The sequence below is a fragment of the Rhinolophus hipposideros genome (genome assembly GCF_964194185.1).
Source record: "Rhinolophus hipposideros genome assembly, chromosome: 22".
NCBI classification, from domain to species: domain Eukaryota; kingdom Metazoa; phylum Chordata; class Mammalia; order Chiroptera; family Rhinolophidae; genus Rhinolophus; species Rhinolophus hipposideros.
This window is the reverse complement of record NC_138068.1, coordinates 9062318-9080340: the sequence shown is the minus strand read 5'-3', so window position 1 is coordinate 9080340 and position 18023 is coordinate 9062318. Positions and strand designations below refer to the sequence as shown.

General features: G+C 43.5%; 1 protein-coding gene across 1 annotated transcript in view; it reads left to right on the top strand.

Moving 5' to 3' along the window:
- The first annotated feature begins 480 nt into the window (after positions 1–480).
- The window catches only part of PTPN1 (protein tyrosine phosphatase non-receptor type 1), a 60998-nt gene continuing 43455 nt past the window's right edge, over positions 481–18023 (top strand). The window contains exon 1 of the mRNA XM_081033546.1: positions 481–710. Within this exon, the coding sequence (XP_080889672.1) occupies positions 648–710 (63 nt within the window). The 5' untranslated portion in view covers positions 481–647. The remainder of the gene's footprint in view (positions 711–18023) is intronic.

The following is an 18023-nucleotide window of genomic DNA, read 5'->3' as shown; positions in this document are numbered from 1 at the left end:
CAGTACAGAGAGTAGGGGGCCTTCCCCAGCAGCCTGGTGAATCCTAAGTTTTAGGAAAAATGGGCGGACCTGTGGCCAGAGGCGGGAGGCAGGAAATGGATCATGCTGCCTCCACTCATACACCAGCTTGGAGCACTGAGGCCAGGGCCCTGGCGCTGCAGGAAAGATACACGACTACTTCAATGCCACCCTGTGACTTTACAGGTCTCCTCGAAGTCTGAACTCCAGATCCAAGGGGTCCTTGCAAACCCACGCGCCGTGGGCGTGGCTCCCGGGGTCGCCCTGGCAACGGGCGCGCGCCACGCCCAAGTTCGGAGTCCCGGTGGGGAGGAGGGAGCGTGCGTGGTAAGACGTCTCGCGGGGCTTAGGCCACTTCCCCCAGCACCTCCCCCTGGCTCCGCCCCGCGGAAGTACTGGCCGACATTCTCGACTGCTGATTGGCCCTCCCCTTTGCAGGGCGGAGCCCGCGGCGCGCGGTGCGTACTTCCGGCTCCGAGTTGACATGAAGAAGCAGCGGCAGCTAGGGCGGCGGTAGCGGCGGGAGTCGGGGCTTGCAGCGGGGCTCCCGGCTGAGAGCGCGACGCGGCCTAGAGCGGCAGACGGCGCAGTGGGCGGAGGAGGAGGCGCAGCAGCCGCCCTGGCCCGTCATGGAGATGGAAAAGGAGTTCGAGCAGATCGACAAGGCCGGGAGCTGGGCAGCCATTTACCAGGTGCGGGAGCACCCCGGAGCGCGGCAGGCCCTTCGCTTAGGCCGCGTGCACCTTCCCCTCAGACCCCCGGGCCCCGTTCTCCCTCTGGGTGCCGCCCTCCGCCGCGGCCCTGCTGCTTGAGGGCTCGCTCCAACGGCCGCAGAGGCCGGGCCCCTCTTTGTCCCACGGGTGGGCCGGCGCCTCTCCCGGACCTCGCAGTCCCCTTGGGTCCCCCGCTCACCTCGCCCCCTCCTGCCCGGGTGATCTCTCCAGCCCGGAGGCCGCAGGTCTCTGCTCTCGGCGCGCATCCCTCGCACCTCGACCCCGCCCCCCTGCTGTCCACTCTTTGTCTCTTGGGGATGCTACAACGGCCCCTACTTCCTTTTCTAGGCTGGACCACCTCAGACGCTCTTCCTTTGTCTCCCGAGGGGAAAGGGTTACTGCCCCCCTCCTTCATACTTCCTTTCCCCTCGTCTCAGTGTGCGACGCGAGTCCCGAGGATGACAGTCCCCTTTCCCCTTCCTGTTCATTCATTTAGTGGATGTGGCTTGGCGTGCTTATCCCGTGCTAGGCGCGGCTCGGGCGCCGGGGGTGGTGTTTGCCGAACGAGACAGACTCGACCCCATCATCCCTCGTGGGGCTTCGAGTCGAATAGGGCGGCCAGACACACGGGCAGACAGTGTCAGACAGTGACGGGTGCTGTGAAGAGCACACGCCCGACCGGGTAGCGCGTGACTGCAGGGAAGGTGGGCTGCTACCCTCCGGGAAGGCCCAGGAAGGGACGTTTGCTCTCTGAGCTCAAGGAGCAGCAGCCGCAAGCCACGGACATCTCAGGCCAAAGAGCTTTCCAATCGGGAGGCCCGAGGTACCCACTTCACTGGGGCCAAAATATTGCTCTTTCAGGCAGGGAACAGGGAAGCGTAACGTGTTTTGTTTTTTTTTTTTTAACCTTCTCTAAAATAGCATCCTTCCCCACTGTGCATCTTATCCTCTGGTCCTGGCTGCGACGATCGGGTCTTCCCAGCCCTCATCTACTTGCGGGTTATGCTGGTTCCTAAAGGAGACTTGGGAAGGGAGCGTTTTCTCACGTTCTATCCCCAAAACATCAGATTAAAAGCACGAAGCCGGCCGCTTTCACAGGCAGCGAAATCCGCTAAAGAAAATATGTGCTCCTGATTAAAAGTCATTGTGGGGGTTGTGAGGATTAACCAAAACCACACTGAGTATTTTAAATAAACGATGTACAGAATAGAGATTTTGTTACTTGTGTCACGGGAGAAGGCAGTTTAGTCTGTTTCCAGCGTATAGGCAGGCTCAAAAGGCAAATTGTGAGGTCCATCAGCTGGTAGTATTAAAATCTATTTTGAGCTCCACTTAAAAAGGAAAAAAGCTTTAAGCAGTTCTTTGGTATGCTTGACTAACAAAAGCCTTTTTTTGGCAGGCTTGGTTTCATGTGGATTTGCATCAAGCTTATTTGACAGGCTTCATTTTTCTTGGACTATAATGCATATTAGTTTCTGATAGAGTAATATTTATAACCACTTTAATCTTTATAAGTATGATTGATAAATATATAAAAATTTGTATTCCCTGTCTAGTCTGAGTTAATTGAGTGAATTCCACTAGTGACTTTGAGAATGTGTGGACAGATTTTCTACATCAAATTTAATGCAATAGAGTCTAAAGTGGCTCTAAATGAAAAAATTGTTGGTCTGAAATTGATGCTGTATGGTGGAGCCAAGTTCCCTGGGCCCTTGGTCTGAAATTGAAATGTTGGAGTTGATTATGACACACCCCATCACACGTGGAGGTGGCCTCCGGCAGGCTTTGGGGAAAATCTTTCACACCGAAACTGAGTTGGCAACAACAAATTCATGTTCTAAAAAGTTCTGCATTTGATTTCTTACTGGTTTAGGCCAGAGCATGGGGCATGCTGGTCTTCAATTAATTCCCCTCATTGTGCTTCCATTTCTCCACCGCATTCGAACCCCAAGAGTTAGTCAAGATTGTGGTATGTTGCGATTACCCCAGCTTCTAAATGGATTGCCATGTTCCTGGAGGTGCTTTCTTTTGATTTTAGAGAGTTGTCTACTATGGGTCATACCATACTGGTGTTTTTCTTTTCTAAAATTGAAATCAGAGGCTCTTCTCCTATTTGAATCTAAAAGTGGCTCTGTATTGGGCAACTGTGGCATTTTTAAAAACGTAGACTTCAGATGACCTTGAATATTTTCCAAAGCTTGTGTCAACTTACCAAAACCATTAGTTTTCAGGAATTCAAAGAAATGTGTTTATGGTTGGGGGGAAAAATGTAAGTTAAAAAAAACAAATAACAATTTGTAACATGTCTAATGAGGGCAGCCTTATGCAAGGTCATTTTGAGCTTGCTTAGTCTTTTATTAAAAATACATAGAATTTTTGCTTAAAATTTTGCAAACGAGGCAGTGCAGTTATTTCTCACTATACTAAATCCTTTTCTAAAACAAAAAGATGCAAAAACTTGGAAACAATTTGGAAACGAACAAAAGGTGAAGCAGGCTTTTGAATGCTGGGGAATGTGATAGCTTAGAAAACAAGTGTCAGGCAAAGATTCTTAGCCTGCTCAATCTGATAATGAGCGTAACTGTGTTTTCAATTGTTAATGCTAATAAATGGCATAGCTATTAATACACATTTAGGTCCATAAAAAGTCAGCTTTGATAGCATAGTTGATGGCTCTAAAAATTGTTCTCTATCATTTTAAACAATTATATGTCTGGAAAGTGTTTGAAAAGTGGAAGTAATACTTAGTGAGCCTAGAATTTGAGTTGGTCTTCCTGTCTAAAGAGGAGAGAACACAGATAGGGGAAAGGAATTGGTTTTTGGAGCTAGAATGAGAGAAGAGAGGGCTTCAATGAATGAAAAGCACTGATAAGCTGCCTTCCATCGTCGTTTAAGGTTTGGGTCAGGTGTTTTGCTTTTTCTGTCATCTCTAAATTCTTTGATTCCCTGACACCGTTCACTACTTTTCAGTGTGAATGATTTGATTATTTCAGATACAAGAGGTTTCAATTGTGGCTCATGACTTGAAGACAAGATTTATTCCATGTTAGAGGCAGGCTTTGTAAAATGGTCCACTCTTCCAACTGACATTTGTTTTTATAGCTGCTTTCATTATGAAATATGATCTAATGCCTGCCTAGGTTAAAACCAAGCTATAACAATTGTTCAAAATTCCTCACTGCTATATACAGCTTATGTTGTTAGACTCCAAGGAGATGAATAGTAAAATTTCCCAATAGTGTTGATTTAAATGCCATTCTCTTTAGAGAAAAACTGTATTTTGTGAAGAGGAGACAGATCTATACACTGTGACTCACCTCAGTTTAGAAAAAAAGAAAAAGAAACGGAAATGACGTGGAGAGATTGGGGAGTTCTAGTCATCTTCAGTGACCCATTAGATCTAAATGTTTTTGTTTGGCCTTGGTTTGAGTGGACTAAATTTAGGTGTCTGATCACTTTCGAAATGGTGTAAAGACCTTTGTAATTGTCTGGGTCCATATTAAATAGGAGCACAAGGAGAAACCATGGAGGGAACTTTTTACTATAGTTCCTTATTTGACATCACTGGCATATTTATAGGAATCCTTTGGTACTTTTGCAAGTATGCAAGCACAGGTCAGCTCGGGGATAATGGTAATGCAAATGATTTTCAGTTGCCAATTATCTACCTTTGGGCTCCCCACTGCATTTTGCATTTTAGCATGACTAGCTCCCCAAAACCAGTAAAAATGTCTGGTATTAAATAATGTAATTGAATGTGTACTGAATTTCATGATAGAAATGAATAAGAAATTTCCTGTAGGGGTTTTTTAGTCTATCAACTGCTGGAATACTAACTGAGCGCTTTTCCCCCCTTCTCCCTTTGTCTTTTTTTAGTGTATTGTCTGTTGTTTCATCTTCTAGATTGCAGAATGCTTTTGGCAATTTTTGTTCTATGATGTGCTTTTAATTGCAGGGACTTTCTTGAGCCTGCCTGAGCCCGTATGCGTTTTGTACACTTGTGTACCTCCCTACAGTGTCTGTGGGAATTTGTTCATGGTAACAAATGAATACCCACAAATGGGCTGGGCGTGTTTCTTTAGACTGCGCATGCTCAGGAAAATGGGAAGTCTAGTTGGGTCATTGTTTCCACGACAGTGTACTATGGTACCAGTCGCCTGGTAGGCCTGTTTTGAGGACTCAGGCGTGCTGGGGACTTGGGAGTAGTTCTTGATTCCTTCTACCACTTTTGTTGATTGATCCCCATAGCATCCTTTCTATCATCCCAGTGGTCTAGGTTCTCAGATTTTACTATAACATAGTACTACAGTCGTTTCTAGTTTCACACTGCAGACGCGAGTGAAACCAGTCAGGGGTTAATATGGTCCCTCAGCAGTCTTTCCACAGCTCCCCCAACCCCACCGTATATATTCTTCGCTTTGTCACTAGTAATTGGGCTGTGTCGCTCCCCTGTATAACTCCGTCTGGTGCTTTCCTAATACCTGGAAGGTCCAAACTCCTTAGCACGGCAGCCAGGTTCCAGCCATCCACGTACCTTCTAGTCCAGCCACACTAGCAGGTGCGGTGTTCTCCAGACTCATCCTTCTCTTTCATTCTTCCATTCCTTGGCTCACCACTTCGCCCAGCCTGCCTTCCCCCCAAAATGTGTGCCTCCTGGCACTAGATCTTGGCCATCTCACTGGTGCGTTTCCATACAATTTCATACATGTCTCTTCTGAAGCCCTGCTCTCACGGGAGCTGTTTCTTTCTATCCGGGTCTCTTTCCTCCAGAGTCAGCTGGTCCATCTTATTCATCTTGACGTCCTGTGCACCTGGCACAAAGTAAGTACCTGACAGATGTTGGGATCGAATTGGTTATCAGCACTTCGCCAGGCCCTGACAGTATAAAGACAATAGGACACGGTTCCCAACTCCCATTCTGGGGGGCAAGAATGATAGAAACATAGATTCTCCCGCATCAGTACTCACAGCAGCGGTCAGTGACTCTTCTTGGAGAAAACCCACATTGTGAGCCATGGCCTGAGGAGGCAGTTGAGTGTTATCTGCTTGGGTACTTGGAAGAAAGGCTTGAATTCTTCCCCAGTAGAAGTTGATACTACCAGTTTGTTTCACAGGAGCTTTCATGGAACAAATTTATACTTGGCCTGAGGTGAATTTAATAGGAAGTTTGGAGATGATACATCTTTCTAAGAATTGTCAAATTACTGTCCTCGTCACTCTTGATTTGTTCTCACATGCCCTCTAGAAGGGCTTTGCATGTAGTTTGTTTGTAAAATGTTTTTCAGTTGTGGGATGTAAAATATGATTCTCCATAAAGTAACAACCCTACATAGTCCGTGATTTTTTTTCAAACGGCGTAGGCTAACATTTTAGGCCTTTGATCAGATCACCCTGGGGCCAAAAAGGTAGGTTAGTTTAATCTTTTGCTTTTTCTCTGGTCTTAGCTCTAAAACTAACAACGCTTAGTTGGGCTCCTTCCTTTTTTGGGCTTCAGTCCCTTTCTTTTTGGGAGAGTTAGCTTGGACTAACTGATCGCCAAGTTCATGTCAGTAATGGAAGTCTTTAATGTGCTCACCAGGAGAATTTAATGTTCCTGAAGTCATCCTTGTAAACAGGGCAGTGGGAAGTCAGTTTTGTCAGGTGTGTGGGTGTCAGGGTACAGGTAGGCTCAGAACTTCCTTGGAGTTTTGTGAGTATAGTTAAAGACTCAAAAGAATGGAATCTTTTTTCTTTCCCAAGAGGTATTAAACAGTTTTAATAAGTAGGGTTCATTTGATTTAGTAATGTGGGAAAATGAGTAGCCATGACACATGAGTTATTTTTTCTCTTAAGTGGCAATTGGGTGGTTTTTCCTGTAAAAGATAGAGGAACTGATTCTTGAGAATTTACGAAAGATTCAACCCTCGCTAGGTACATGGAGAGTAGCTGCCCTTTATGTTGTAATTTTTAAAAGAAACCTACATCTGGTCTAAACTTCATTTGAATTAGTGTGATAGTTTACATATCGGCTGCATTTGAGAAGAAAGTACCTAAGTCTCCAGCGTTGTAGAAATAATGCTTTACTGTGTGTGGAAGTGGGCTTCATAGTTTACTAGCTGCTGCCCTCTCCTTTTTCTAGGCAGCTTGACATAATCATGAGTCTCTTACTGACAGTTTGTAAATATTGAATTCTGAAAATTGGAAACAGGTCATTTCACGTGGAAGATTTTTTTCCCCTTGAAATAAAGAAAAGTGTAACTCCCCCAAATCAGTTGATCTTTGGGAGGTGGTACAAGTCACACACTGCAGACAAAATAATTACTGATAGATGATTTTCAGGCTTTAAAAAAAATAACGACATGACTCATTTGCAGTTCTGAATGCTTGTGACCCTACCAAGGTGGTAAAGCTTTACGGATGGATACACCATGGCACTTAGAATGGGTGCTTTGAGAAATTCTTTAGTATGGACTCACAAAGTAAACATGGCTTATTAGCAAAGTGACATTTGAGGTCTGTATTTTCTTTGGAGAATATATGTATTTCCTACTACTCTTACTAATCTAGTACTATGCCAGGAAATTCTAAATCCTTTTTGAGGCTTAACCACTGTTGAAGTAAACCTTTGGGCCCAAGTGGTCTTGTGTCCTGGGATCCTTGTCTTACCACAGAGGTTTCTTCTCCAAGACTGAGTGAGACATGTTTTCTTCTACTGATGAAGAAGGAAAAGGCTTGGCTGTGTTTGTGGCTTTTGTGGGTGAGCAACAGATAAGATGAGCACAGCAAAACTAGGTTTCCAAAAATTGTGTTTTAAAAATGTATTAGTGATTAGAGAAGGAAAACTCTTTTCCTTAGCTCCATCACTGTTATGTAATGTCCCCTCTCCCCCTTTTTTCTTTCTTCATGCATCTTGTATTGGTGCTTCTCTTCCTTTTGAAGAAGCTCGTTTCAAAATTGCCATTTAAGTTCTAGCAAACAGCTTAGCTAGTTTTGATTCTGATGAGTACTGATGAGCTTGGAGGATTATACACTACTGTAAATTGCTTACAGGAAAGTGAACATCAAGTCATTATTCCACATAGTTGGAGCTCTCTTAAGAACATGGGCTTACTTAAAAACGTCTGTGTGTGAAATCAATTCTGAATATAACTTTGACTCAAGAGAACAAATAGGCGAGCTGTATTTAGCATAATACAGTAAATTAGCTTTAGGGTCCCTGCTGGTTAAATATTTGTCACTGTTATATTTATCCCTTTTAGATTTTGTGCGGCCTCACTATTCAGGGCTTGGTTTGCATCTGCAAAGATAAATGCAAAATATTTGTGTTGCACAGAGAAAGGGGGTTCTAAGGGAATAATCCCGTGGTCTTTGGGGGAAGAATATTTTGTTTTGTGTTTGTTTGTTGGGATTGTTTTGCTTTGTTGTTTTTAACCCTCATTTGAACTGTATTTTAAGAGCGTCTTACGAGGTAAGAACATTATTCTCCTACCTGGACACCACCTGCCTATTGCCAGGGCCTGTAGGGTCCTCCTCGGAGGTGGGGTGAAGCACAATGGTGCAAGAATAGGAAGTTGCACGTCGGGTTTATAGGCACAAAGCCAAGTTTTCTGGAGCAACCCCCAGTACAGCAAGGTGAGTGAGTCACACTGAAGGGCCAGCTGGTACCATATCTAAGTATATTTAAATATTCTTCGTGGTCTACTGACAGTTTTCTTGATCAACTCGAGGAATGTTAGCGTCATTAGGAAGGTTTTATTTCATCTGTTGTCGCCACAAATAACTACCCTTATTTTACTTTCCCTTATTTTCCCTTAAATAACTTTCCCTTATTTTCTTACCTGCTAATATGAATGCTTTTGAGGGTTGAGTGACAATATTTGAAGAGTCTCCAGTGGCAGTTGGTAGGTCCTGTATTCATCTTAAGCACTTATTTCCATCCTTCGTGAGCTTGAATTTCCCCCAGAAAACTTAAAAATATCGTTATCATGCAGAGAGAATCACTCTAAAAGGAGTTGAACTTTTACAAACTAGTACCTTTTTTGCATATTTGTCAACTAAACTTCCTTTTGCAACTTGTTCCACTACATGATGACAACAAGCTTTTGCGTTTTCCAACAGACTTTTGTTTGTTAGAAGATGTTGCTTTTGAAATAATGGCTGTAGGACACAGAGGCAAGCTTTGGTTTGAAGTAGGAGTCTGGTGTGTGCTCAGCGCTCAGGGTGAAACACAGCTGGAGACGGGTGTGGTCCTGCATCTCAACTTTCCTATCTTCAGTTTGAGGAGGTGGTTACCATTCTAACCACTTAAGAACTGCATGGCACATACTGTTTTATTTGCAGGACAAAACTTTGCTCTAATGGTTTCCTTTGTATTTGCCTTCAAATTAATAAAATATTCTCTGGTAATGTTTACATACCAGGTTCATTTTAGAAGGAAGAAAGGATACAGCTAAAGTTAAAGGATTAAATTGGCATCACTTCTTTAGTTTTGTAAATGTCTTTAGTGTTTGATTTTTTTTAGGTTGATCATAAGGAAGTGATAAGTATGTTAGGTTATTTGTGGTTTGAGCTAATTTTAGTCTCTTACTCACAGCTTGCTTTATATCCTTTGACATTAAAACACGCTTTCTAGAAAGACAAATTTTTGAACGTAGGACACAATCTATATTCTATACTTGGCTACATTTCCAAAAAATACTTCTCAGTACTTTGGAAGTTGGACAGTTTGAAGCATAGTAACGTTATTTGAAAACCATTGAATCCTTTGCTTAGTGACTCTCTACTTTCACAGCGAAGAAAATAGATTCTGTCATAGAAGCTTGGGACTCTTGTTCCAAGCCAGGGGCTAAGGGGCATAGTTGATGTGAGAGGATTTAAAAAAGATTCTGACCGACCTTGAGATGTATCAAAGCAAGGCTTTGATTGGCTGTGTCTAGGAAACCTTCCCCATCCGGTTCCTTCAGTTGACAGAGCCTTTGGCTCCTAAGGGCTGGAGGCAATATGGTTACTGGTTTCACACAGAACAATTTTGTTTTAAAATTTTAGTCCCAAGCTTCCCTACTACCCTTAACCACCCTCCTTTAACCTACATGCCTCCAGGGGCTTAGGAGGTCATGGCAGACAGGACTGGGTTTAGGTTCTCAGTCTGCCTTTGACTGTGTGGAACCCAGAAGAGTTACATATAGGTAGGGCTGGAACAAGTGGTGATTGTTCCACTTGTTCCAGTCATGCTTGACAGCATGACTCGAATCTGCCATTCTACAACTACATGGTCACACGACGGGCCAGGAAAGTAGGGCAGCCTTGTTGGAAAAACCGGGGGCTTCATGTCCTACTCAAGTTGAATTTGGTAGCCCTGTATGTTTTGTGATCCCCCTTATCTAAAAGTGGGACAGAACTTTAAAATTTCATATTAACTCAAAACTTTCAAAATCCATTATTATATCCTTAAGAAATAATAAAATGCCCTGTGAAGGCATAAATCTGATTATTTTATAGAATTACCAAATGCCACATTGATGAATGCGGTTTCCCTTGAAATTTTTCTCATGTCTAAAGAGGATGATTGGATTTTGTCATCGGACTAAAATTTGCCATTCAAGAGAGAAATGCACAGTCTGATCCATGTTCTACCCTCATTCTAATAAAACCCAGTAACAGCTAACATTTATTGAATTCTGTCATGTGCTCCAGGCACTATGGAAAGTGCTTGCATGCAGTACCATTCATTATACACCATAAATTTGTCTCTAATAGCAGGAAATATTTTAGGAGGACAATTAGGTGTCAGAGCCTGGTTGTTCTTTCTGCCTGAGGTCTCCCGTGTCTTGAAGCCAGCTTTACATGCTCGCCCTGATGTACAGCGATAGAGACAGGCAGAAACTGTGCTAAGCCTCTCCGGTTTATTAGGACAAAGGAAGGAATCGTTTGTAGATTTTGATCTTTGCCCAGTTTTCTGACCTCTTCCCTAGATGTCACAAATTGGCCACCCACGGTCATATTTTGCTTGGTCCCCACAGTGTTTTAAGAAAAAAGGAGTTTAAATTTTGCCCATCGTTTATAAATCAGGAGACATTGTATACAAATCTGGATTTCTGGCTTCTCTTAGAAACCTGAAAACCTGGGCCCACCTTGGCCATGGTCTCCTGAGCTGCTGGGGGCACTGGTCCTGCGGGGCAGACATGTTCTTCAGGGGCAGGTCACGCCGTCCTCAGCTCCGTGGCAGGTCACACTGTCCTTGCTTCTGTGTACTACCCAGCCCTTGGACGCACTTGAGTTTGCAGTCTCTAATCCAGGCTTGTTTTTTTCTTGGAGTTTGATTTTAATGTTAGAGTTAAGATAACTTTAAAAAGATGTTTAGCCCTGTAAGTAGTTGGTGTATTTTCATTAGATAAGGTCAAAGCAAGGGAAGACTACCTAGAGTTGAAGGTTTGGTGAAGGCATGGAAATGCCCGAGAGAGGGTGCTTGACGTGGAAATCCAGGATAATATCTTTAGCCAGATGCTTCTTTCCTTCTTTCCCTCCTTCTTTGTCTTTTTGTGCTTAGCCCCCTTCTACTATTTTGAGGAAGTTGAAAGCTGCCACCATTTTTTTCCCACCTTGGGCAACTGAATGTGACTGTATTTTTGTCCCATGTATGGTTTTTTCCACAAACTATTTTTGGTGACTAACTTGGAAATTGAATTGGATCGTCCCTATGGGAATGGATATAAAAGAATGACTTAACCAAATATGCCTGCACTGAGACATCTAAGAAGTAGTGTTTTTAATGACTGGCTTGATGATTAGGAATGATACCATTTGTCACGTGTCTGAGCTCATGATTAGGTTGTTCTCTACCTTATCCTCTCTATCAAGAGATGAAATACATGATAGCCATGATAAAAATAAAATATATAGGTTACAAAGAATGTGGGTTATTAAAAGTCTATTCCTGTGTAGCAACAAAAGTACATACTGTATTATAGGATATGCTTTTCCTTTAATCCTTCTTGAACACCTATATTATTCTGTAGAGGTATGTTGTCTGTGACAAATTAGAACAAGCAATAGGTAAGGAAGATTCTTTACCATTATAAAACAATCCAGATCTTTGGTCTAAATTTTGTACTTTTTCCCCCCAAAGCTGAGTCCTGAAGGCAAAACCAGCTCAGTGTTCTAGCATTCCTGAATCATGTAACGTGATGGCATACCGCGTTCTATTTTTTTGTATATATGAAATTAAAATCAGTAACTGATGACCAGTTTCTCTAGGAAGCTTTTCACCCATCATTCGTTTCCTCTTCGATTCTAGATTGTAAGCTCCTTGGCAGGCAGAGCCCATATACATGAGCAGCTACCAGGAGCCAGGCTCTGTGCTAGGTAGTGACAAGTGCTGAGCAAGATTTCGTCCTTGTCCTTACTGGTCTAGTCAGCAAAGGGGCTGGAGAGAGACCTTCCCAGCCATCCTAGGGCTAAGCACTCCAGTAGCCCTCAGCCCAGGTATTGTGGGAACCACTCAGGAAGAGGTGGCTGATTGCGATGAGGAGCTGGTAGGTAAAGATGGTCTGTGAAAATACTAAGTGAAGATTCCAAGGGCAGGCAGGTCTGAGCCCCATGTTCTTCTGGGCCCCTAATCTGGGGCTTGCCCCTCCTGTTCCTTCCGTGTTCGTATTAAGTGTAAAGTTCCTTAAACTTGAAAACATAGGAGCGTATTGAATTTTTTTCGTCTTCAGTCTTAACCCTCCTCTTTCCATCCCCCTTCCCTCCCCAATTCATAAGTATTGTCCCTCTCAGTATACATATTTCTCCTCTCTCCCTTCTTTTCAATTTCTCCTACCATGACTTCTCACCTTGACTGTGATAACGGCCCCCAAAGCCTTCTAATAGGGTGACACAGTGGAGGTTACCCTGTGGCGTTGACCTCACACCACCGTGTAGTGAAGTCATCTCTGTAAGTGTCTCTTCTCCAGGAGGATGTCTGCGCCCTCGTCAGCCTTACAGTCCTAGAGCAGCAGCCGCAGGGCCATGCCAGCAGCTCCTACAGTATTCACTGCAGTGCACTGGTCATTTCTGTGTGGAGAGTTCTAGTTTTCTTAGCCAAGTATGTATACAGATACTGTGTTATTAAAAAAAAAAAAAGCGGAACTATATTTCCATGTGCAAAATATATTTTTAAAGAACCTTTAAGTCTGACTCCCTAAGAATAAATTGAAAATATGTGGCCAGGCCCCTGATTTGCAGCTGACACTACGAGAATAAAGGTCTCATTTATTCATCGTGACTTTTAAAAGATATTTTTAATGATATTGGTTGGTGTGTCCCATTATGTGGTCTGTTTATCAGCAGTTCCGGTAACACAGATGTCCTTGTTTGAGTGATTCTTTCCAGTCAAGTAAATACCGTGTAAAATAATTTAACTTTACTGATAATCTGCTTTTAAATGGCTAAGTGAAGTGATAGGCTTTAATTTTTAGGCATTTTAACATTTTGGGTATGAGTATAAATTCTGCAACTTTATGATTCCTTCCATTTAAAAACAGAATTACCACCTTGAAAATTCTGGATAATTTACTGATTGTTGCCTGTTTCCCACTCACACATTTACTAAACTCTTTCCTTGCCATATAGAAGCAGTTAGGATTAGATATCTGCAAACCATCCAAGTTGTGAAAATGTCTTCCCGTTTTTCCTTCTTCTAATTTTAGCTGTGAAGATGATGTATAGAAGTAAGCCTGGATTCGATTTTTAAAAAAAACAATTGCCAATTTCTAGTCATTAAAGATTTGAAAAGGGGAGAGTTTTCCAATGAATGACAAAATAGAATAAAAGTAGCTTTGACTATTGTCCTTTTAATGGTGGGGGGACGTTTAAGTGTGGGGTTTTTCCCTCCTACTTTCATATTGGAGTCATTTACGTGTCACTGAGTGGAAACCATAGAATATACACAGCACAAGTAGATACGTGGAGTAGAAAAACAATAGTTCACCAACCTCTCAACAGAATCACTAAAACATAGCCATTAAATAGCCAAAGTATTGCAGGGGGGAAGCAGTTGTTTTTACGACGGGGTGAATAAGAAAGAATTATAAAAAGGCATCTTTTACAGAAGTCTAAACTCTGGATAAGATCCCCCGTTCATTGATTATGCTTTGTCTTCAGATTTCCTGAGGAAAGTGAAAACAATTAGGGTTGGATTTTCTCCTGCATCCAGATTTCCAGCTGCTCCTCCCTGATTCTCAGTGCTCATTTCCCACCTTACGCAGCTAAGACCATGGTCAGTCACTTGAAACGCTGCACCTGTCCAGCACAACTAGCCCTTTCTTTGCCCATCTTCTTGCCATCAGCATACTTGACCAGCTGTAGCTCCGGACCAGGCCAGCCAGCTGCCTGGGCCCAGCCTCCTAAGGACTAGGGGAGAAAAGCTTCCAGTTTTGCAGGTTGGTCACTAGGAATTCAGTCTTTAACCTCTGATCTGTCTTCCTCAATCCTGGCCATCAGATCTAAAGAGTACCTGCCAACCTTTTTATCTTATTGTCACAAGGGAAAAGGAGACTTTGTTCCTGTCTAAGGCAGCCCTTATGTCTGTGCCCTTGACACCTTCCCTGCTCACCTGCCAAGGTATAAAGTCACAGTTCAGAGACTTAGGTATGTATTCTTAGCCCTCCGTCTCTGTTACCAGTTTACGCGGACCATTTAAACCTTCTCAGACTTCCACCAGCTGCAGCTCTCCCTGCAGCCCCTGCTGAACTGTTTCCTTCTCCAGTTGAGATGTTGGAAATAAATGGGTCGCGGCGTCCCTTATTCACCTCCCAAGCACTTCTTGCCCAGGGAAGTGAGGCTCCACCCTGCCAAACCACTGAAAGAATTCTTAGCTTCCTTATTGCTAATCCAGTGGCTAGTTTGCGTCCTTATCATAGCACCATTTAACATGGTTGACCTCTGCTTCTTGAATGTTCTCTAATCTCAGTTTTTATAACTCTCTTTTCCCCATTTTCTTCCTTTTGTATCTTCTCTTTCTTCAGTCTTGGGCTTCTTCTCTTGTTCTTATACTGGGGGAGTTCCTCAAGGGTCTCCCCACGCTGCTGCTGCTTTCATGTGACACTTAGTTCTCCCTCAGCTGTCTCCTTTATTCACCCAGGAGGTGGTAATGGCCCTTGTATGCGGGCCTGCACATACCTGCACTCTGGTACAACTGTCAGCGTAGTTTCTGAAATGTTAATGCTCGCTGTTTCCCACAGAGCCTTTGCATATACTGTTTCCTCTGCCTGGAACAGTCTACCTCGCTCATTCTTGTGCTTGTTAGTCATATCTTAGACATCCTTTTTGAGGATGGTTTTCTGATCTCTTTCCCTGGGTCCAAGGTAGGTTAAGTCCTCCCATGGCCCTTGTACTTCCCCCTTTCATAGGACTTTGTGTGATTATACTGTAATTATATCCATTGTTCTCTAATTACCTGTTTACTTACCTATTGCCAAGTAACCTGTCAAGTCTTAGAAGGGGCAGGACTGCTTTGTTTCAGTCATTTGTATCTCTTAGTACCAAGTATAGTTCCTGGCATATAGAAAGGACCTAATAAGTAGTTCCTGAACGAAGAGATCAGCTATGCTATTGAGAAGGTTCACGAACTGGAAATTGATGGATAGGGAGGCATTGAGTCTATGGTATTATGTGAACCATGTATTATTAATGACTCACCATCAATTTAGCACATCTGTTTTCTCTATTACCCTTTATCTTAATTTTCTCTATGTGGCATACCTCCCCAGTGAGATTAGAATCCCCTTCTGAGAAAGAACCCTGTGTAATCCTTGGTGTCGCCCTCGTGGTGCGTTGCATGTGGTGAGGGTTGATTTCAGTGGGCCTGATCCCAGATACAGTTTGTTTTTCAATGGAACTTAAATCTCATCTGTAATCTGTCTTTGTCTTCCTCAACTCGCCCTGCCTCTGTGCCACGCACAGACCATGGCGCTATGGAGGGACCATATATCCCTGTGGTTTCTTAGCGTGCTGGCCAAGTCGGAGAGACGTCAGTGGTATCAGAGCCTTTCTTCATAGGTTTGGTAGCTGGGACTGACCGATGCTGACAGGAAATAGAGGCATTTCTTAAAAGCCAGACAGCTGTCACCTTGCAGGAAGCAAAGCTCTTGTTAACATGTGATTTTGTGGTTGATTCGGTGGTCCTCTCTAAAAGTGAAGAACCAGACCAGGGGAGGAGCATGCTGGGGCTCTAATGTTAGATCCTTTTTCCTAATTTGCCTTTAGAGTTTCATTTGGAATTTCCTGAGATTTTGATCTTGCCAGAAAGTTGACAGCCAAAAAAAAAAAAAAAATTGGGGCAGGTAAAGCATTTGCGTCTGAAACGAAACCATTGTTTTTGTCTTTAACTTTTCTCCTAACATATTATCCTTGGTTCAGCCCTGAAGATTATTCTATTACTTGTGTATTTCAACTTTTCCTTCATCTTCTGTATCTTACGAAACGGATGGCATTTGAATGGAGACGAGGAGGAGAGGAATAAAAATAAATGTAAAAGCCTTATTCTTGCCTAGGCAAGCTTGGTTGGCTTTATATCTTGGAGCAGAATGACATGTCTAGTCTGGTGAAGAAGGGATACTTAGGGTTCCTTTGGCTTCTTACCGTATTCAAATTTTTAAAAATTTTTTTTTAGGTTTGTCTTTTAAGCAGGTTGGTCTTTGGTATGAATGTGATCGAATTTAGAATAAAAGCACTGAGTTTCACAATTTGCAGAGTACTTTTCTGCAAAGACAGGTCATTGTGGTAAACGACTTGGGGCAAGGATTGTTTTTCCAAAGACCTGAAACCCGGTGCGATTCAGTGTTGCAGAGGACCTGTGACCAGAAGGGAGTCCTTTTCTTCCCGGTCCAGCCAGCGTCCTTTCCTCCGGATGTGCTACTTTCCTGAACTCCACGACTGCCTTTCGTCAGGGTAACTGAGTTTAAACGGAATACACGGTTCATGTCAGTGAGAGCCATGGTTCTGAATCCTCCGTGTTATGTACTGAGAGTTTTTTAACACAAAAATGCCTTTTGACAAGATTGAAGGTCAGAGGTAGAGCAGTTTAGAACAAAGTAGAAATAAAGCTTTAAAGACAGGGTTGTCGGCGGGGTTCTCGGAAGACCTGTGGGAGATGTGTGGGAAGCCGTGAGCATCTGCGTGTTCCAGTGTGCGGGCTTCAGGGGGACCTATTTGGTCCCCAATGTTGTGGTCTGTGCATTACGGGATCCCCACCACAATCATACACTTCATCTCGTTTCTCCCCTTTTTGCTTCCCCTCCTCAGCACCCTCTCCCCCCATGGCTACCACAGCCACTACGAGCAATTACCCACATGCTGGGTTTTGGGGCTACTTCCCTGTAAGGATATGGGGCGTGTGGTGTTGGCTATGGACGTGGTAACCAGACTGGGGGTTCTCTCCCTGTGTACCTCATGACATGTGACAGACTGCAAACTAGCCATAAACTGCTGCTTCTGCTGTCCAATCTGGACTTCCGTCTGCCTCTCTGGAATGGTGTGTCTGTAATCTCCCAAGGCCAGCTCAGAGGATGGATGACGGAGGCATATGGTGAAGCAGGCTGGGAGAGATGTTAAGAACCGCCGGAAAACGAGCTCCAAGAGCCTGTGAAATAGACAGGGTCATCTTGTGGCAAACTTTGTGCTCATGAATTTTGTGCTTGTTCTCTTTTTTTTCCCCAGTATCCCCATATAGTCCTTTTGAAATCCATAGGCTTTGGGTGAAAGCCATGGCTAGTTTTAATGTGTCATGGAGTACCCTGCTCATGAGGCTCAAGGATTATTACTATCCTGAGTGTTCCCTTACATCTTATCTGGCTCAGTTCACAGGAACTATGGCAAGATGGACTTTACTGACTGGCATGGAGTCAAAATGGTAGCCAAGCATGAAAGCACAGACAGTCCCTAGCGCACAAATGGGTCTTCTTCAGAAGTTGGCAAGTTGCTTGCCTGGGAGTCTGACTGTTTTTCTATAGAATCAGTGTTGTGAATGGTGCTTAAGTTCCAAGCTCATCCATGGCACATATTTAATACGCAGGACACCTGAAGTATTCCTATTAAGATAATCTGAAATTTCCCCGTAGAATCACTATACACGATAATGATTCCTACATATAATATTTAATGTTACATGTAATAGTGATTTTATGAATAAGAACCATCTGGGTTCTCCCGGGGTGGGGTGGGGAGTAATATGTTTGTGTGGGAGTGTGGAGGGGTGTGAGTGTGTATTACCACCATGCAACCCTGGCCCTGGGCGTGGTTTTTCTCTTCACCTCCAAGTAGGTCTGGCCTGCCGTG